General features: G+C 57.0%; 2 protein-coding genes across 15 annotated transcripts in view; one reads left to right on the top strand and one right to left on the bottom strand.

Moving 5' to 3' along the window:
- Positions 1–1,009, top strand: part of CAPS (calcyphosine) — a 2,816-nt gene extending 1,807 nt beyond the window's left edge. For 3 of the 5 annotated variants that reach the window (XM_024745890.1, XM_024745889.1, XM_024745888.1), the window contains exons 4-5: positions 15–221; positions 292–1,009. In XM_024745890.1, coding sequence (XP_024601658.1) covers positions 15–221; positions 292–393 — 309 coding nt within the window. In that variant the 3' untranslated portion in view covers positions 394–1,009. The remainder of the gene's footprint in view (positions 1–14; positions 222–291) is intronic. The other 2 variants (XM_024745891.1, XM_024745892.1) reach the window with 2 other exon arrangements.
- RANBP3 (RAN binding protein 3) overlaps positions 938–20,804 on the bottom strand; it is a 54,778-nt gene continuing 34,911 nt past the window's right edge. For 8 of the 10 annotated variants that reach the window (XM_024745880.1, XM_024745886.1, XM_024745877.1 and 5 more), the window contains 13 exons: positions 20,538–20,609; positions 14,944–15,009; positions 13,979–14,071; positions 13,005–13,123; positions 11,394–11,510; positions 9,420–9,523; positions 8,161–8,239; positions 6,949–7,051; positions 6,375–6,499; positions 4,867–4,987; positions 2,973–3,115; positions 2,392–2,575; positions 938–2,306 (listed from right to left, as the gene is read on the bottom strand). In XM_024745880.1, the coding sequence (XP_024601648.1) occupies positions 2,263–2,306; positions 2,392–2,575; positions 2,973–3,115; positions 4,867–4,987; positions 6,375–6,499; positions 6,949–7,051; positions 8,161–8,239; positions 9,420–9,523; positions 11,394–11,510; positions 13,005–13,123; positions 13,979–14,071; positions 14,944–15,009; positions 20,538–20,609 (1,370 nt within the window). In that variant the 3' untranslated portion in view covers positions 938–2,262. The remainder of the gene's footprint in view (positions 2,307–2,391; positions 2,576–2,972; positions 3,116–4,866; positions 4,988–6,374; positions 6,500–6,948; positions 7,052–8,160; positions 8,240–9,419; positions 9,524–11,393; positions 11,511–13,004; positions 13,124–13,978; positions 14,072–14,943; positions 15,010–20,537; positions 20,610–20,804) is intronic. The other 2 variants (XM_024745878.1, XM_024745887.1) reach the window with 1 other exon arrangement.

The following is a 20,804-nucleotide window of genomic DNA, read 5'->3' as shown; positions in this document are numbered from 1 at the left end:
CCACCTCCCCCCAGCCCCCCATGTCCCAGGTCCGGGAGGCAGTCATCACAGCCGCGTTCGCCAAGCTGGACCGCAGCGGGGACGGCGTGGTGACTGTGGATGACCTCCGGGGGGTGTACAGCGGCCGCGCCCACCCCAGGGTGCGGAGCGGGGAGTGGACGGAGGAGGAGGTGCTCCGCCGCTTCCTGGACAACTTTGACTCGTCCGAGAAGGACGGGCAGGTGGGTGCGCGGGTACCCCACTCCCTCTGCCCACGCCGGCGGTCCCCCCTGACAGCCCATCTGCCCCCAGGTCACGCTGGCCGAGTTCCAGGACTACTACAGTGGCGTGAGCGCCTCTGTGGACACGGATGAGGAGTTTGTGGCCATGATGACCAGCGCCTGGCGGCTGTGAGCGGTGCACACCCACTCGGCCGGCACCATGCAGCGTAGGGCCCCACCCGGCACCCCTGGGCCAGGGCCCCTCTCACCTGGGCTTTGAGCTGAGCAGCCCCGGGGTGGGGGATGGAGGGGATTGTGGGAAGATTGAGGCCGCAGAACCGGCTGGACCAGGTCTCCAGGGACACGGCTTGGCCACCAGGTGTCAGTGGGACAAAGGTTCCAACGATGGGTCACTGGTTCAGGAGCCCAGGGAGTGAGACCCTCCATGCCCACGCCATGCCGACCCCAGGTCTCCTCCTGGCTCTGCTCAAGTGAACCCTGTCAGCACCCTCACCCCTCCCTCGTGACTCCCCCAGGAAGCCAGGCAGCGCCCGGGTGGCGAAGCAAACTGCTCTTCTGTGAAGCAAGGCTCTGCACGGAGCGGTCAGTCTTGGAAGGCAGCCGAGCTTGGTCACCTGCCCAGGTGTGGAGTGCGGGGCAGGCCAGGCTGCTGAGGAACCGTTCCTGGCCAGGTTGCCTGGCTTCCTGAGGCCCCTGGGGCACGCGGGAGACCAGAGTTTTAGTTAAAAGTTTTAATGTAGTTCCCAAATACATTTCATATGACAATCTTACATAAATGTTCCAAAACACATGGGCGTTATCTGGTTTTACTTGTCACTAGTTGGCTAAGGCTTAAAGCAGAGAAGTGTGACCGGATCTGCTGGGAGGGCCTTTGGTGTCGTCCCGTGGCTCAGGCGCGGACGCGGATGCGGGCTGCACAGGCCACCCTGAGGTGTGGGCGGCACAGCTCAGACAGGCCTCCCCCTCACCCTGTGAGGGCCCTGTGCACAGAGGCCTCCTCTGCGGGCCCCGCCAGGTGGGCGGCACCCAGCTGGCTCTTGGCCACGCTACGGGGTGGGGCGGGCAGAGGGTGCCGCTCCTGTGTGTGCTGCGAGCATGGGTTCTGCCCGTTGTCTGGAACCGGTCCGCTCGCTGCCCCCTCCTTGAAGGCCCTGCCAGGGTCCCCCTCTGCCTCTCACAGAGGCCCCCAGCCCTCAACGGTCTTGGGGGCAGAGATGTCCAGGGCTGGGCAAGGAAGGAACGGCCAACAGCAGGAAGCAGGTTTGCACCTGGGTGCCTGATGACGGGTGACCCATGTTATGGGAACAGACAGGAGGATGGGGGGGGAGCCCTCCCACGCCCTCCCACGCCCAGTGACCCTTTTCTAGATAGGCTCTCCAGGCCCAGGGCCCAACCCCTCCGCACCCCACGACTTGGCCTAGAGGAACCCCAGGTGGGGAGCACCCCCAGCACGGGGGCCGCGGCCACAGGGGGGACGAGGACGCAGCCCACGACAGAGCCGTGCCTGCTCGACACACAGGAGAGAAGCGCCTCGATTTAGGAAACCAAACACAAAGCCTTGGGGGGGAAAGAAAAGGTCTAAAAATAAACCCCCCGAATCAGAACGTGGGAGCTGGGAGGTAAAGACAGTAGTAACAGAAGGTCCAGCAGGCCCAGCGTGACACTGTGTGGACAGACCCGGTGCCCGGGCAGGCGGAGGTGGGGAGAGCTGGCGACACGACGAGGGTGGGGTGAGGAAACGAGGGGTCCCAGTCCCAGTGAGAAGCGTGACAAGTCTTAATGTGCCATCTCAATTCAAGGTGGGGAGGGAAGAAATGTTCTTTTTCGTTTCGCTCATCAATATGATGAGGTTCGTGTCCCAAACCACATTCAGGCAGTTCCCGAGTCTGCTTCTGAACGGGACGTGCGGATCCAGACTGTGGCCACCCAGCGGGGAGTGTGGTTCCCGAGCCCCGCGCCTCGACGCTGCCGGAGGGAGGGGCGGGCGGGCGGGCAGACAGACGGACAAAGCAGCAGGCTCGTGGGCAGCCGGCTCCCGGCGCTATGTGCTCCCGGCCGTCTGCCCGTCCCCTTCGTCGCCAGCGCCTGTGGGGAGCGGTGGCCTGGCCGTCAGGTATCTGCCCTGGACACAGCCCCACCCCTCGGGTCAGCCCCGGGACCCCCGGCTCACCGCCTCCGGTGGCCCCCGACGGGGCCAGGACGTCGTCGTCGTCGCTGTCGTCCTCGTTGGACGGGGCCGCCCCGGGCTCGGGGGCCGGCGTCCTGGCCTCCTGCTCCTGCTCCACGTGGCTGCGCAGGGCCAGGATGCGGTGGTGCAGGGCCGCGTACAGCTGGCCCGTGTCCTTGGAGCTGGCCTGGCGGAGGCAGAGGGGAGGGCCAGGTTACAAGGCCTCACGGGGAGACCCCTCCTCAGGTGACGTGGCCGCAGCCCCTGCCGTAATGGGATGTCCCAGCTCCCGGGCTGGACTGGGGAGGAGCCTGACCTCTCTCCTCGACAAACCCGGGGACAGCAGACCGAAGCTCCCCCAGGCCCAGGGCCTGTCCTCCCGAGGGGTCCACAGAGCCTGGGCCGGGCCAGCCTTCGGTGAGCCATCCCGACCCTGGAGGCCTCCTACTCTCCCCGGCCAGGCCCTCAGTGCAGGGCTCTGAGTGCTAGGCATGGGGCTGCCCTGCCCTCGTCCGGGGGCTGTTTGGACAGCTTTGTTCCCCGAGAGGCCGGGGGCAGCCCAGCCCGTCCCTGGGGCTGCTCACCGAGATCAGGAAGACCTTCACACCCTGGTCCTCCGTGTCCATGGCTGTGATGCGGATGCTCTTCTCACTGGCCTTGTCCATCTGCATCTGGGCCCACAGCTTGGTGTTGAGGATCAGCCGCAGGCTGCCCTGGGTCCGCATCACTGCAACCAACGAGGCCATCAGCTCTGCCCCCCACCCCTCGACGAAGCCGCTACGAGAACAGACACAATCTGCAGGAAAGCCAACACCCCCAGGGTGAAATCCCACAATCCCCCCAAGGTCCACGAAAGCCTCCTGTCTGCTGAGCGGCAGCCCTGGCAACCCCCCACCCCTGGCGGCACATCCAGTGGGTGGAGCTGGTGCCAGGGTGGCGGCTCCCCTGGGGAAGGGGCTGGACAGGCAGCAGCAGGAGGTGGAGGTGGGTCTGCACACTGGGGACAAGCCACACGAAGTCTACGCCCCCTGACTGTCACCACCCACAGGCCGAGGCGCAGCTCCTGCCCCATGAAAAGGAGCTAACTGCTTAGAGGAAGGGTCGGGGCTGACCGCTGCTCAGAGCCTCCATCAGGAGGGAGACAAAGGTAGACTGAGGGCAGCACACAGTGGAGAAGAACAGGGGACAGGCCTCCCCTCTCTGGAAATGTGTGTGAGACCACGAGTTCCACCCACAGTGGGGTCCAAGGCCAATGTCGTCCTGCTCAATTTGTCCGAGCCTACCCACCCTGCCCGAGCTCCAACCCCATGGACACAGGTGAGCCCTGGCCTTCCTGCCAGCCCGGCCCTCCCTACTGGAAAACCTGGAGCAGATTATAGGCGGTCACCCCAGTCTGGGTGACCCTCACCCCCGCCAGCCCTCTGGGCCCGGCCTCACAGCCCGACCCGCCCCCCGAGGTGGACTTGGAGGGAAGGAAGGTCAATGCCAAGGATCAAAGGCTGCGTGGGGTGAAAGGAGACGACAGCCGGGAAGGATCTCAACAAGGGAGGGGACAGTGCAGTTACAACGAGGCTGGTCACAGGCTGATGACCCAGGGGCAGAGCCACGAGCTGCGGGGGCTCAAAATCCTGCGCCCTCTCTGTCCAGATACACTTGCACGTTTCCATTAGGGAAAATGAAAAAGAACAGTGCCTGAACAGAAGCCCAAGTGCATAAAAACAGTGCCGAAAAGACACAGCATGAGCTACGCCTGGGCCAGAAATGGATGTTTCTGTAAAGGCCGCAGGACAATTTTAACTGGGGAGGATTAAAAAAACAAAACAAAACAAACAAAAAAATGAACACACACGTTTCACATATATACAAACATGCCCGCACACACATCTGTTCTGTAACAAGCGTACTTCCGGGAATAAGATTCACGTGTAGATGGCCCCAGTAGCATTACTTACAAGTCAAAAACAATTAGGAACAACCTACATGTCCATCGGCAGGGAAATGGCTGAATACACTCACGGCCGACGGAATGTTAATCCATACAGAGGCTTTTCACAAACAGTCATATTTTAGGGAAAATTTAACAACACAGGAACACGCCCACAAAACGGCAAGTGAAAAGAGCAAGAGACAAAGTCACCCCACTTCCTTAACAAAGATCCACAGAACAGGAATGGACCGCCAAAACATTCTTGGCAAACAGAGATTTCCCTCTTTTTATAAAGAGATTTTCGTTGATGTTTGATTTCTTTGTTTACTCACCACGAAACAACTGACACTTTATAAGAAAATACGTTTGAAAATGGCTAAATCCTTTCATCCACTTTCACGATCAGGAAGAGGAACATCACAGAAGGGCTGGCGGCTGGAGCCTCTGGGCCAGGCCGGGTCCCGCAGGCTGAGGGCCGGCTGTGGGTGCAGATAGGGAGTCCCGCCCCGCCGCGCCCCAGGCTCCTCCAGAGAAACCTGGCCGAAGCTCACCTAGTCGGGACTGCAACGTCCCATCGTCAGTCGATGCCATGTCGTTGAGTCTGAGCAGCCCCCGGCCTCTCTCCACCCACGACTGCGAGGTCTTGTCAAAGACAAACAGCTTACACTGGATCTGGAACACAAGGTGGCCCTCTGGGTGAGCAGGGACCCTGGCCGGCAGACAGACCCCGGGAGCCTGCAGGGAACCCGCGATGAACCAGCAGGGTTAACGAACTATGGTCTGGGGGACACGTCTGGCCCTTGGCCACTTTTCTGTCCTGCCCTCGAACTAGAATGGATTTTACATCTTGAGAGGAGTATTAAAAAAAAATAATCATTAAGGAAATGCACATCAAAACCACAATGAGATACCCCTTCACACCCACTAGGATGGTAATAACCAAAAGGACAGATGACAACAGGTATTGGAGGATGTGGAGAAATCAGAACCCTCACACCTTGCTAATGGGGATGGAAAATGGGGCAGCCACAGTGGAAAACTGTTCTCCAACACATTAAACGTGGAGTTATCATATGGCCCAGAAATTCCACTCCTAGGTATCTACCCACGAGAAGCGAAGCACGTGTTCACATAGAAACTATTATGTGAATGTTCACAGAGCATCCTTCTTAATACCTCAGAAGTGGAAACAAACCAAGCGCCCACCAGCAAGTGACTGGATAAACAAATGTGGGCTATCAATACAGTGGACTGTTATTCAGCCTTGAAGAGGAGTGAAGCGCCGACACATGGTCCACCAGGGATGAACCTCGAAAATGTGGACACAAAAGGCCACATGTTGTACGATCCCATTCACGTGAAATGTCCACAACAGGCAAATCCACGGAAACAGAAAGTGGGGTTGCCTGGGGCTGCAGGAAGGGGGATGGGCAGTGACTGCTCATGGGCACAAGGCTTCTTTTTGGGGGGGCAAAAATGTTCTAAATTAGTGAATACAGTAAAAACCACTGTACTGTACGCTTTAAAAGGGTGAATTTCATAGTATGTGCACTGCACCTCAATAAAGCTGTTGTACAAAAAAACTGCAAGAGACCACACGTGGCCCTTTACAGAAAGAGCTTGCAGATCTCTGTAAGTCAGTATCTCTCAAGATGGAGAGAGAAGAAAAACTGAGTGGGGGAAAAAGTACCACTAAAAACCCCACATTAAAAACCCCCCAAAGCCACATATACGTGGTTTATAGACACACACACAGGTATGTGCGAAAGGACGAAGGGCAGATGGAGCCCCACCACACTGGACGTGCTGCCCCAGGAGGGGAGGGAGATGGGACGGGGCACGGGTGCCATAAAGTCTGGTCTAAGAAAAGAACACAGCACCACCGGGACAAAATAATCACAGCTGTTGACTCTGGGTGGCAAGAAGTGTTTGTTACACATCTTTGTAGTTCCCTGAATTATCGAGACTGTCTCAGAACAGACCGTTTTGCTCTAAAACAGAGCAGTACAAGAAGTCCGCTAGCCGCACCAACAGGTCCCCGAGGCCGGGCGCGCCTCACCTGCAGCACGTTGCTCTCGGCCTCCTCCCCGGTGATCACCTCCACCTTCTCCAGCAAGCACTTCCGCGCCGTCGCCTTGGTGTAGGCGGCCGCCGACTCGGCCAGCGACTCTGCAATGTTATTAGCTAAACGACATTGACTATTGATTTGGTCAGGGGGAGGGTGTACCTCACAGGACACCCAAAGGGTGGCTCTGGCCTCAAGGGGGCCAGCGCCTCAGGCCCACAGCGGACCCTGGCAACGCACCACGTAACTCTGCCTCGGAGTCTGCAGGGTGGCCACCGGGAGCGGCCAGTGCAGCTGCGGACTCCCACTCTCCCACTCAGGCGAGGACGGCAGACAGCGAGAGACCTCCGAGGGTGCTGAGAAGCGTCTGCCGCCTCAGGGCGAGGAGGAGGGCGACAACCACCTCAACCCCATCCTGGTCACCAGGCAGGGCCCCGGGCCTCGCCCCCCTCCTGCTCACTGGACCCCAGCACGCACGGCTGTGGGCTGTGCCCGAGGGTGGTTCACAGCGTCCCCGCCCCTCCCTGCCTCCCGGACGCCCCCAGGAGAGGGCAGGACCGAGGCCTACCTTTCTCGGGGGTGGCCTCCTGGGACGAGGACTCGGACCCGGACTCGGCCACTGTGTTTTCTCTGTTGGCATCCGGGCTGACCTCGTTTAACTTGGGCGGGCTCTGCGGGGAGCGAAGGCGCACAGGAGGAGGGGGCGTGGGGGGGTGGTCCCGGGGGCCGACCGCTGCAGGACAGGGAACCCCTCTGCCAGGAGGCAGCTCCTGGCGCCCCCCGCCCAGCAGAGGACCCCCCTCTGCCGACGCTGGCCTCCCTCCCGCACTCTGGGGACCCGCCCAGCCCCAGCCCATGCCCACTCAGCGCCTGCCGAGCAGCATCAGAGACAGGCGGTCCTCAGTCCTCACAGGCCCGCCCAGACGCGCACGCGAGCCGCCTCTGGAGCCTCTGTGGCGTCACCTGGAGGCGTGTGCCACCAGCCGACCTTGGGCCACCTGGTCCCCCTGGCCCGTGAAGCAGTTCTTTGCCTACTTCATCGTAATCGAAAAAGGACAGTACTGACGCTCAAGAAAAGAAGCAGGTGGCTCCTTAGTGAAACAAACACTGAGACCAAGACGGCAGGAGTCAGGCGGGCCCCAAACAGCGCCTGAGCTGCCCTCACAGTGGACACAGCGGGGCTGTGTGTCACGATTGGGAAAGAAAAGGAAGAAAGAGAAGGAGGCGGGTGACAACCCTAGAAGCCCATCCCGGGCTGGCTGGGCTCTCTGGGACCAGGACGTGGCCCGCGGTCAGCCACGTGCCTCGGCCGTGGTGTGTCAGGAGTGCAGGGGACACTGGAGACCCTGCGGGGTTGCCCCCTCGCCCCCCACTCTGTGCTGCAGCCTCACGGTGGCGATGGGGCTGCCCTCCCTTGGCTTCAGAGGTGGCACAGGGTGGTCCCGGCCCACATGGCTAAGGAATCTGGCCTGACGGCTGTCACCACACCTGCCCTTAGCTGGGAGGAAGCGCGGCCCGTGACTCAAGGGAATCCCTTCTCAGGACGAGGAAGGACAGGATGCGTGACACTGGCTCCTACAGAGCCTCCCTAGGCCACCTGCGCCGCCCCCCGTTTAAGCTGAGTCTGAGCTGGGTCTTCTTTCTCTTACTTGGAAAAGAAAGCATTCTAATTTCACAGGACTCAAGGCAGCAGCCACACCCGACGTGTCCCAGTGACCTGCGGGACGCTCCGAGAGCCTTCCGGGCCCCGGGAAGGACAGTCCCCACGGGGGTCACTCACCAACACGCGCTCACTCATGTTCTGGCCAAATATGAATTTGCTGCTGGCGGCGTCGGCACTGTTGGCTGAGCTCTCTAAACTGAAGAGGAGACACGCTGTGAGCGCAGGGTGGCACAGGGCCAGGCGGTGTGCACGCCCACATGCGCGGCGCACACACACGGTCGGAGCGGAAAGCACGGTCGAGGCCCCGCTCCGCCTCGGACTGGGCTGGCGTGCCAGGGACAGGTACCCGCAGGCCTCCATGCCAGGCCTCTCCAGGCGGCAAACACAGACCCTTGGCTCGCACCGCCTGGCACCAACTGCACACGGGCGCCGTGTGACACACCAGATGCCCGTCTTCCCCAACCCCCAGGAGGTGGGCAGCACCGCACAGAGGCTGAGCGCAGGGGTGTTCCGTCCACTCCCAGCAGACAAACCCGGCTGTCTCTTGCCAGTGGGCTGCCCCCGGGAGGCACTGCAGCTCTCTGGGTCCCTCCCCAGGCCTGCACCAAGGAGGTGATGCCTCCTATGGGGTGGCCGGCAGGTGACACGGGATGACCTTCGGGGAGCGCTCAGCAAACGGCAGCTGCCCTGGCGGTCACACTTCATCCGGTTTAAGACATCACAGGCTGCACGTGCCTCCCAATTTGGGAAACACTCAGGTGCAAAAAATGCGTCTTAAAATATCTGATGCACTCTGCTAACCGGGGGCCAGGCAGCCAAGCAGCGAGGTCACTGTTCCCATCAGGCCTCTCCGAGGTGGGAGCCCGCACGGCGCCTGCTCTGCTGGCCCATCTCCCAGGCAGGGACGAGCCTTCCTTCTCAAACACCCCGGCAGCCAGGCTGTTGGCAAGTGCCACCACCAGTAGCGCCAACGGCGAGCCCAGGTCCAGGGCAGGGAGCACCTGGTGACAGGAGACAGCCGAGCTGTCACTGGCCCACCGGGTTCTGTTCTGGGCACGAGGCCCGGGTGACAGAGGTCACTCCCGGGGCTGGGCTGAACAAGCCCACGGGACTGGGGTCCTGCCTCAGATGTCTGCTGAAGCCCGCCATCCCAGCCCCTCCACATCTGTGTCCAGAGCAGAGAAGAGGGAGGGGCTGCAGGGTGACTGGGATTCTGGCTGCACGTGCCCTTGCCCTCCCGAGGAAGGACTGGGCTGGCTCCTGGTGCAGGAGGGTCCAGGCTTCTCTGGGCCCTGAGGCAGGTACCGTGGGTGACCACGGGCCCGAGGCGGAGGCTCTCCCCATACAAGGCTGGGCACCAGGCCCGAGGCGCAGACCTGGAGCTGATGTACTGAAGGAAGTAGTTGGTGGCGGCTGGCGCTTCTGAACTGGGGTGTCCGGCGTTCTCCATGTCCACTACTTCAGCGTTCTCATTTATTAACTGGGAAACAGAGAGGAAACACTGCTCAGAGAACGGCACGTCCTGGCCTCTGCAGCTCAGCCTGCCTCCACGGGCCCTACGCTGACATGCGGCATGGCTCCGTCTACATGTGTGTACCCTGGGGTGTGGTAAGAGTTAAGATACAAAAACAGTCCATAAGGCACTAGGGAGCCTTTTCTACCTTGTTTTAAAAAAGCACACTCAGGCTGGCACCTTGTTGGCATTTTTATCAATGCTTCTGCACCGAGGAATCACAGGTCGCTTACAAATCTTACATTTTAAGGGGTTCATTATAAACAAAACAGAAGCATCATTTCTCAAGGCTGCTTCTACGCCAACTGCCATGCTAGCCTGGTTAAATACATCCTCCGATGAAACTCTCCCGGGAACGCTGAGAAGTGGGTGTTAGCGACCTTGCTCTGAGTGAGGAAGCAGAGGCTCAGAGGGGTTAAGAAACCACCTCTTTGATTTCTGGGCTGCAACCATGAGACGCCCGGATCCCCACGAGACATCGCCCCCACCCCAATCTCAAGGCAGCGAGGAACAGATTCGACCTGATGGCTCAGGCCAGGCCCCCGGTCCCCAGCATGGGTGGATCTCCAGGTCCTCCCTGCTTTTGCCTCCTGCTCCCGGGAGGGCGCAGCTGCCAAGGGACTCATCATTTTGCCTAAAGCTGTGCAACATCAACACCTATTCTTGTGTCTCTTGGGGTATCTGTGCTTCTACTGGACAGTGGGCACCAAAGGAGGAAGCTGACGGCATGGCTTGACATCTCCTCCACACCCGAGAGACTCTTGTTTTCTCGTTTCAGGGCTTCTCACCTTTTGCATTACTGACCCCAGGCGCGGGTGGTTCCCTGAGCGGGGACGGGGGCTTCCTGGGCACTGTGGGGTGTTGGTCAGCATCTCTGGCCTCCACCTACTTAGTATCAGTGGCACCTACCCCCCAGCTGTGGCAATGACAAATGTCCCCAGACACTGACACTGCCCCTCAAGCCTCTAGGAGCTTCTTGCCAGATGAGCTGCTGGCAATGGCACAGAGGGACCTTCAGTCCCTGGGGCTGGGACAGGTCTTCCGAGAGGGCCAGAGCGTGGGGTCCAGAACCCAGATCCCCTGCCACTGCCACATGCTCCCCACCCCCGACTCAAAGTCCCCAGACTAGACCAACACACCTGGGGGGCAGCCAGGAGGTGACAGATCCTGTTGCCTCCTGTGGGAGAGAAAACAGTATCTTTCCACCTGCCCTCCTTGAAAAAAACAAGGCGATGGCTCTCAATTGGGGGTGACATGGTCCCACGGGGAACATTCAGAACCGTTGGGGATGCTTTTGGCGGTCATCACTGGGGGCAGGGAGAGGGGGTGCTGCTGGCATCTAGAGGGCGGGGGCCGGGGATGCTGCTCAACACCCTACAGTGCGCGGGACGGCCTTCCACAACTAAGAAGGATGCGGGCTGAACGATGCTAGTGCTGCAAGAAACCCTGAAGTAAGCACAGAAAAATCTCTCTGGCGACCTGGAAAGCATCGGATCCTAATGTCTGCTTGCTCCTTGGCTATAAACACGTCAGCTGTCAGGGCTAAGTTGCCTCTCTGAGCCTGGCTCCTGGAAGAACGAGGGAGCCTGCCGCCAGGAGCCACCGCTCAGCCCCACACTGGCAGGGGTGGGGCAGGGTGGGGGGCAGCCGGCCGGGGTGCTGCCAGGAGTCAGCAGCACAGCACGGAAGGGACGCAACAAGCAGCTGCTGGGCGCTGAGGCCCAGGACCACCCCAGACACGGCCCCCACTCCCCATCCCCGGGCAAATGAACCCGGGGGAGGCATAAAAAGATCCCTTCACTGGGTCAACAGCTCATCCGGCCTTCTGACCACATACCTTAACTCTGTCCCTCAGGTTCTGCCCGAACACAAACGCCTGCTGTGCAAGCTGCTCCTTCTTCTCGCAGCTCTCCTCAGAAGCACTGCTAGACTCATTTTTCTGTGAGTCTTTCTCCTGGTTAAAACAAGCAAACAGAACAACTGAAAAGAAGCAACACATCAGCCCTGAGAAGCGAGATGAGCCATCTCACACCACTGCATTTGCCTGGCATGGATCCTGTGGAGCGGGCCCTGGGGTGGGGGACCAGGGAGACGCCCTAGGGCTGGGGGGGACCAGACCTCTCCGGGGAGGGGGAGGGGCGAGGTCTTGGCAGTGCCCTCGTCACCGGGAACACTGGGTGGAGACGGTGGGGTGGGGGGTCACGTCCAGGTCTCCCTCCAGCTCAGAGCCCTAGCCACCAGTTTCTGAGAAGCAGTATGCTGTGGGAATGATTCCTTTTTCCAATTCCACTAACTGTGGTTTCAGGGTGGGGGGCTCAGGGACATCTGAAGATTGAATTGGAGATGTTCATTTTCACCATTTGAGCCTGAACATCCGGCGGCGGTATGGCAGCGGGTGGGGGAGGCAGAGGGTGGAGAACCTCAGGCAGCGACCTGTCTGCTGAAACGGGCAGAGTGGAGATAAACACACGGGTGCAATCTGTCTCCGTACGTGGAGCCCTGGATGTGTTGCTGCAACTCGGATTTCAAGTCCGTCTCTGCCAACCGCAAATGCAGGCTCTTCATTAAATGCCCCTTATTTTCAGCTGCTATGCAACGCTACTGGAAAACATATGCATCTGGCCTATATAATCCCAGAACCCTGGAAGACTTTTTTTTAAAAAAACAAACGATTTCTGGGCTTCCCTGGTGGCGCAGTGGTTGAGAATCCGCCTGCCAATGCAGGGGACATGGGTTCGAGCCCTGGTCCGGGAAGATTCCCACATGCCGCGGAGCAACTAAGCCCGTGTGCCACAACTAGTGAGCCTGCGCTCTAGATCCTGGGAGCCACAACTACTGAGCCCACGTGCCACAGCTACTGAAGTCTGCACGCCTAGAGCCCATGCTCTGTAACGAGAAGCCACCACAATCAGAGGCCCACGCAACGAAGAGTAGCCCCCGCTTGCTGCAACTAAAAAGAAAGCCTGCGCACAGCAACAAAGACCCAATGCAGCCACAAATACATAAATATATAAAAATAAAAAGAAATAAATAAATGATTTCTGAGCGGACTCCCAAGCACACTTCTGCCACTAGAAGTAGCACATGTGTATGAACCCCTGAGGAACTGCTCGGCTGTGGAAGAGGGACGGGAGACATCTCTCCAAGTACAGCGGTACAAGGCCCCAACAGACTACGTGCGTGGAAACGAAACAGGCCTTGGGCTATCCGGCCCTAAGTGCCAGAGCCCCGCTCGTGGCCCCTTTCACTCAAAACCAACTGTGGAGTTCTTGGTGGGCTGGTGACCTGGCCAGTCAGTTGTGGTTACACATGGAGACCTCTGAGCAAATCAGGATGCTTTAGCATGGGCCAGCTTGGATACGGCCCAGAGTGGTCAACAGCCCATGCGCCCGGTGAGGCCCTGAGAAGCTTCACGTGCGGTGCACTCCCTGCCCCATTGCCGACGGACCTCGAGTGCTGGCGCCTCGTCAGAGGGACTCCTCCGGGCGGGGTTGTCAGGCGAAGCCGATGTCGCTGCCCCCGGGCAGTCTGCCGGGACACTGACCCCGTTGGTGCCGCTGCTCGGGACTGTGGGGAGAAAAGGACAGCAGACATCTCAGAGGTCAGCCCGGACCACCTTCAGCACCGCTGCCTTCTACCACTTGGGCTGACAGTGTAACGTCTCCTTCTTAAATAAGGAATGGATCCGGAATCAATACTGAAAGTCACAAATTCTTAGGTTAGAAAAACCCAAACCCCAAACCAACACCTCACAAAAGAAAGAATCCTTTACTGCTTACTCCACAAAGAACCATGTGAATCTTCAGTTTATTTAGAAATACTACTACTTAGGTGAAAAAAAAAAAAGAAAATATATTTGGGGAATAATCATGAGTTTTATAAAACTAGTTTTACTAATAGTCTTTTTTCTATGCACTTTCTCCTTTAAACAGTTGAGATTATGTGACATGTACAACTTTAAATCTGGCTTTGTTTAGTATTAGACCAAAACAATTTTCCATGCAATTAAAACCCTTCAGAAATATTAACTATTTTTGCTCCCGATGAAGAGCTCTTGAATTGTAGGGAAAGATTAAGAGGAAGAGAAGAAAAGTTTATCAGTATTAAGAAAATTAAGGATGAACTGAAAACCCCAGCCTTTGTGGATATAATAGAAATATGGTTCAGGTCTCTTAGACATACAGGACTGAGTTTTGCCTGCAAACACACAGGGACGCATCTGGGCCGCTCAGGGTTGGGGGGCCAGCTCTCAGGAGGCCAGTGGAACTGCCTGTCTTCCAGGCTCATTGGGGATTTGAGGGCTTGTTTCTCCAGCACTCTATTTCCCAGTGCGTTCAGCAGACGGGGCCAAAGCCACCTGCGTCGTGACGCGGCTGTGCCCTGACGTGTGAGCCTGGGAGGGGCCATGGCTGAGTCACTCACCGGTCTGTGAGAGCACCTTTGGCTGCGGGGCTTGTAGCACTGCTGGGCGAAGCACGCTCCGCTGCTGCTCCTTGGGCTTCTGGCTCGGCAGACCTGGGGACAGAGGTCGGTTTGCCCGGGCCCTCCGACCGCAAGGGCAGAAATGCAACCCCCCCCCCTCCACGCCGGCTCTCAGGCACTTTACAGAAAAATTCACCCCAGCAACGCATCTGATGTCCCTCTTGGGCTAGACTTTACAGGGATGCATACTGAAAAAATTAAAAACCCAAGATATTTTCTCTACAGTTAGACATACAAAATCTGGCTATTGTTATTTTTATATGTGATTAAATGAAACCCCCATGAAACTGATGTCTGCAAATTAATCCAGTGAGTACAGGAATGCTACAGGGGGGACCAAGAGACAGCTGTTCTCAAGCGTGGGGCTCGAGGGTCAAGGGCAGACGGTGAGGGGAAAGCAGCGAAGCCACAGTTCACCTCTCAAAGTTTAGGACTCTGCTAGGGGTCACGTAAAGGTACCCCTTGCACCTGCTTCTCAAAATGCCACGTTGAGAAAATCCCTCTGCCAAACATACAGGGCGAGGACCACGAGAACGCTCCTGACCCTGCAAGGGCTTCCCGTTGGATGTGACGTGTCTCGATGGCGCGAGTGCTGGGCCCCGCTCACTAGCGGCTGCTCTGCTACTCAGGGTTAACGCTGTGGGCAGATCGCTCAGCAGAGACAGTCTCACAACTGAGCTACTGCCGGGCACGGAGCCTGAACGCCACCCACAAAGCTGGGCCCGCTCCCTCGCCGCCACCTCCTCGGGACAGCGGGCTCACAGGCAGGAGAACCTCCCTGGTCTGACGGGCTCTTTCCAGCGGTGTTCCAGTGCTCACGTGTCAGAAAAGTGAGCCCGGACCGCACTGGCACGCGAGGCCGCAAGGCAGCCACTCTGTGCTCCTCCTTCAAGGCGGACACGCACCTGCACTGGGTGCCTGGCCGTGGATCAGGGTCGGCGGCTTCAACCGGAATCCACTGCTCTTTTCCTCTACAAGCATAAGAGAAAAAATAAAAAGCGGGCCTGCCTGGGGTGGGGCAGCAAAGCTAGGAGGGACCGGGGCAGAAGAGGATTGTGGTCTGGGCTTCGGTGGCCATGGGCCTGGGGAACTAGGGAAAATGTTTCCAAGTTAAAACAGAAGAGCAGAGGCCCATCCAATCCCGTCTGTAAGGGAGGAGGCTGAGGGCTGCAGGCAGTGCTGGCCCTGGGGTGAACTGCTGGCAACGGAAAACTGGAGGGCGTGTGTGGGGCTGGTCAAGCTGCAGTCCACCCACCCAGCTACCTGCCGGGGCTGAGAGCTCGGAGGCTGAGCTGTGCTCGCGGGCCCCAAGGAATATCAGGGAGCCACAGAGTTCTGGTCCCTGGGACCCAGCTCCCTTTCCAGGGGGACACGTCTGTAATCAGGAGAAGCTTCTCTACTACCAGCAGACCTCTGAGAACTGAGATGCATCTTCTGTGGTGAAAGATCAAAGGTGGCAGACGGCAGGCTCTCTCCAGATGTGCCTGGAGTGCTTGCGGCTAATGAGGGCGCTGGGAGGCCCAGGAGGAGGAGGCGGGGCCTCCCTCAGGACGAAGTCTGGGATGGACTATGCAGAGCTGACAGACACAGGGGCTCAAAGCCTGGTTTCAGCTCAGCCACCAGTACACACAGACCCCTTAATCCCTGCACCTTGGTGACTCTGCCCATCTCAGGGGGCGGGGGAGACAGTCTAACGCATTCCCTGACCAGAAGGATCAGGATAAAAAGGCTTGTGACTCCAATAGGACACGTCTGTCCCCAGAAGAGCCCAGGGACAGCAGCATTTTGGGCCCCAGAGGCAGCCTCACTTTTGTGCTAAGGTCCAGCCCACGGGGGAAAAAAACCCTTTTCGGGTCATAGGGAACAAGATCAAGACAGAGAAATCCCTTGCGTGTTTTTACACACCAGCAGCGAGCAATCCGAAAGTGAAGAAAACAATTCCATTTACAATAGCACCACAGAGAATATAATACTTGGGAATAAACTGAACCACGAGAACTACAAAACATTGTTGGAAGAAAGTAAAGACTTAAATAAATGGAAAGATACCCCAAAAGGCCACACAGTGTATGACTCCATTTACATGAAACGTCCAGAGCTGGCAAATCCACGGAGACAGAAAGTCGATTTGTGGTTGCCAGGGGCTGGGAAAGACAAAGTGAGGAGTGACTGCTCAAGGGCATAGGGTCTCTTTTTGGAGTGACAAAAATGTTCTAAAATTAATTATGGTGATGGGTGCACAACTCTGTAGATACACTAGAAATCCTCCAACTGTACACAAAAGCACCGCCACCAACACACCTGCTCAGCCCACACTTCCAGGTACGAAACAAAATCAAATCAGAATTCCCAAACGGGGCGCTTCCCTGGTGGCGCAGTGGCTGAGAATCCGCCTGCCAATACAGGGGACACGGGTTTGAGCTCTGGTCCGGGAAGATCCCACATGCCACGGAGCAACTAAGCCCGTGCGCCACAACTACTGAGCCTGCGCCCTAGAGCCCGCGTGCCACAGCTACTGAAGCCCGTGCACCTAGAGCCCGTGCCCCGCAACGAGATGCCACCACAATGAGAAGCCCGCGCACCGCAACGAAGAGTAGCCCCCCTCACTGCAACTAGAGGAAGCCCGCACGCAGCAACGAAGAACCAACTCAGCCAAAAAAACCACAAAAAAACCCAAAAGAATTCCTAAACAGGAAGGCCCTCTTCCTGTGGGCTATGTGTTGGTGAGCCAAACTGCTCTCCTTGGGCAAAAACAGGTTACAATAAGTAACTCTCACTGCTAGCTTGCATGAAGGAGCTGACCCCGACGGGCTCCGGGGAGCCTGCGCTGGTGGAGCTGGTGCCTCTCCCGTAGAGGGGTCGTTAACACCACACTCAGGAGAGCCAGACAGCACAGGATGCAGGCGAGGACATGCTGCCAGATGTTCCTTTTGGGAAGGGAAATACTGAATTACATTTCAAAGCTCAGGACTATTCAGAAGATGACTGGCAATTTAGAAACATTAAAAAAAAAAAACTGCGATGAAATTCGTAATTCAGGTGATTTTAAAAAGCCCTTAGAGCTGGCTTTGCAGTGTTCACACTGGGGCTAGAGACTGCTCTCACCGCCCTGCTCTGACCGTTGGACCCCCGGGGCTGACCAGGCTAACCAGCAGGGGCGACAGGCCTGGAAAGTCACTGCCACTGACCCCGAGCACTGGGCCCAGTGCCTGGCCCACCCCAAGGATGCACAGGACATCCATGCTGAATGCTGCGGTGAATGGAGACACAGACGGGCGTGTGTGCCATACTCGCAATGGCAACCGGGGACTTGGGACGGCGGGGCCCAGAGCAGCAGGGAGGGTGCTTACAGGGCGGCGCACCCTGGAGGTCCTGCCACAAGCCCTGTCTTCACTGAAACAAACGTGCTCTCTTCTCATGGCCTCCAGAAGCTCACTTGCCCTGCAACGCAGTCAGGGTGCAGTGAAGAGGCACTGCCTGATGGCCAGAGCCCGTCACGGGGGTGCAAGGTCACGCCAAGGTCACAGGGGTGCACAGGCCGCTGTACCCATGTCTTCTCGAGGGCACATGCATGGCCCCCCGTGAGCTTGCTGTGGGGCAGCCTCCGTCCTCTGAATCATGACTGAAGCAAGCAGGCTTTTTTGTGCCCCACCTCAGAGAGACCCAGGTGATGAGGGAACTCTGGATTTAACCAGGAAGGCAGATCAGAATTTAACCTGGTGTGTACCACAGGCTAAAAAGAATCTGAGAGAAGGCAGCTTGGCGGGGGCTTGAGCGATGAGTAAGTGTGTTGAGGACAAAGGGAGCCAGGTTTCTTACTGTCAGAAAAGAGGCAGAAATACGAAGGGGGGAAGGGGGGGAGGTGGGGCTACAATGAACCCTGTTGGTGCTGGAAGCACCCACCCGAACCGGGGGTGACCTATACAAGCAGACAGAACAGCAGAGGCACAGAAACACGTGCAGATGTGAGTGTGTGTAGGCGAAGAGATCTACGTATGTCTGTGCTCCTGGCTGTGTGTGTTCTCAGCTCTGGGCACAGAGAGGGCTTGGGAGCAGCGACAGCCCAACGGCGACCAGCACGCAGAGCACTCAGATCTTGGTCTCTAGAGACCACTCTCTACTAAGCAGAACCAGGATCCCCTTGAGGAAAGGGAGGGAAGAATGAGCCTGGAACCCCTTATGACAGAAAGAAAAGGACATGCTCGAAAGAATGATGTGGACATGGCCAAGGGGCACAGGCTTGTTGCAGCTCCCGGCAGCCAACTGTGGGATGATTAAAATAAACTGATGGTGAAGATAAAATCTGAATGTTAAGGTAAACACTAATAACGACAGATTATAACCCACTGACTAAAACAGGAATGCAAACATCCATGTGGCTCTAGTAAACACATGAGCAAGCAGTGGCAGAGAAGAGCTCTGCTGTCCAGCAGAGTGCCGACCCACAGGAGGCAGAAAATCCCCGGCCGGCCATCACCAGAGTAGTAGCCGCTCCCAGCAAGAAAACATCTCTGGAGGCTAACACTGCAGCAAAAAGTAAGAAGCGGAATGAGATTTTCCAGAGTCTCAAAGTATCTCTCCAGAAAATATTAATCAAAGGGTGAAAAATGACTTTTCAGCGGAGAACCTGGGCGGGCTCCGCCCTATTCAAGTAACAGGACAGTAGACACCGTGAGTCACCCGCTACGGTGCACAGGACGCACACAGTTTCACCTCTGTGGTGTTCTAGCCCCCAAGGGTAAGTTGGTCCAGTCACCGGGAAACAGCGGGAAAGCCAGGTTGAAGGCCTTCTCCAATGTAACCGGCCTGCACTCTGAAAGGTTATAAAAGCCGAGGCAAGCTCGAGGGACTGTTGCAGATACGTGATGTGTGAGCCAGGATCTGATGCCTTTGCCATGAAGGACATCACTGGGACGCCCCGGGAAAATCGAATGGGGTCTCTAGGTAGAGAGACAGAGAAGTGCTTTACCATTCTTAAGTGTTATTCCCGCAAAAATTAAAGCTAAAAAAAATAAAAGGCAGGCAGGCGAGGAGCTAAGAATAATTAGTTCACTCTGCAGAGTGGCTGAGCCAGTCTATATCACCGCTGCACGTGGCAGCGGGTCCAGGGGCCGGCCGGGCTGTGGCAGGCCTCGGGGGCAGGTCCGAGTTGCCAGCCTTGCTCAGGGCTGGCCCTGCTCTCAATGCTGCAGGATAAAGGTTTCGGGGAAGAAGCGGGAGTGGGGCTGTCGCTCAGAGACCTCGGGGGCGAGCATTAGATTCCTAACAGAGCTCGAGGGCTGGCTTCAGTGGCTGATCACCCACCACAGCTGACACGGCCCCCGCGGTTCAGAACGTGACTCGCTAGGCCAGTGCCCAGGTCTTCCCAAGGACCCCTACAAACCAAGCTCCTCTTCAGGCCCTGTGAGGGGGGTCAGCTCAAAACAGTTTGCCTTTAGAGTCAAAATGAATTCAACTGTTTGAAACAATGTCATCCAATCAACCCTCAAAGTTCTAACAACTTGCCTCTTCCCTCGACAGTGCCCTCGTGCCAGAGTACTGACTGATCTCGCAGCGCTTTTGAAGTCGGCAATGAATTTATATAAGGCAGGTTGGGTTACAGAATTAAGATGGTTACACTCGCTCATTAAATCTTTTATGAGGAATTTCAGCCACATGGGAGAAGCCTTCAGGAAATCTTGGGGCTGGATCTCTAGTGAGAGACCAAAAAAGGAAAGCTCCACATTCTTCAGAAAGGATCAAGCTATTTTCCTTAAAATTTTAAGGCTCTGATTAAATATATTTATCTAAACAGATCTAAGTAATGTTAATTCATGTGAGAATTTAATACGCAGAGAAGGGGTCTAGAAAATTACATAAAGTTCAGAGTGGTTACCATTGGGATGGCAGAGTGCGTGGGAAATGGAGAGGTGGATTCTTTTTTTTTTTTTTTTTGTGTTACGCGGGCCTCTCACTGCCGTGGCCTCTCCCGTTGCGGAGCACAGGCTCCGGACGCTCAGGCTCAGCGGCCATGGCTCACGGGCCCAGCCGCTCCGCGGCATGTGGGATCTTCCCAGACCGGGGCACGAACCCGTGTCCCCTGCATCGGCAGGCGGACTCTCAACCACTGCGCCACCAGGGAAGCCCGAGGTGGATTCTTTTACTCTATGTATTTCTGAGTTTTTAATGATACAAATGTATTATTTGTGCAAACTTTTGAAAAATGGGTAGTATACTTCATTACAGTTTTTTTTTGTTTTTGCTTATCTCTCTCTTTTTTTTTTAAAAAAGGACTTGCAACTCCTTGTAACCAGGCCCTGCTTGTAGAAACAGAAATTAAGGGCTGATGAAGCCTGCCTCACACCAGATTCCAAATCTGTGCAGTGAAGAGTTGGGGAACATTTAGGAACTGAAAAAGAAGGTTGCCTTCAAACCACCCATTCCCGATTAAGACCTTGCTTTTCATCCCAGGAAACCCCCAGTGACCAGCCGAGAAAGGTAAAGGGACGCGAGGGCTCACCTGGTTCTGAGTCAGAATTGCCTGCAGATGGCTCGCAGAAGGTGGATGGCATAAAAACATTGTTTTTTGATACTGTCAACAAGGAGGTGCAGGCAGGGGAGGGAACAAGAGGAAAAACAGTGTGAGTAGGCAGGGCAGACGTGCACAGGATCACTTCTCCCACCTGAGGGGTCGTCTCCAGGCCCCACCGCTGGGGAAGGGGGGTCAGCATTGTGAACCTGGCCTTTGGCAACTCCCAGTAAAAGTGAAACCCTGGGACTCTTTCTA

This window comes from Neophocaena asiaeorientalis, unplaced genomic scaffold, assembly GCF_003031525.2.
Source record: "Neophocaena asiaeorientalis asiaeorientalis breed wild unplaced genomic scaffold, Neophocaena_asiaeorientalis_V1.1 scaffold357, whole genome shotgun sequence".
NCBI classification, from domain to species: domain Eukaryota; kingdom Metazoa; phylum Chordata; class Mammalia; order Artiodactyla; family Phocoenidae; genus Neophocaena; species Neophocaena asiaeorientalis.
Note: the sequence above shows the minus strand (reverse complement) of the source record. Positions and strands in the feature narration are given on the sequence as shown.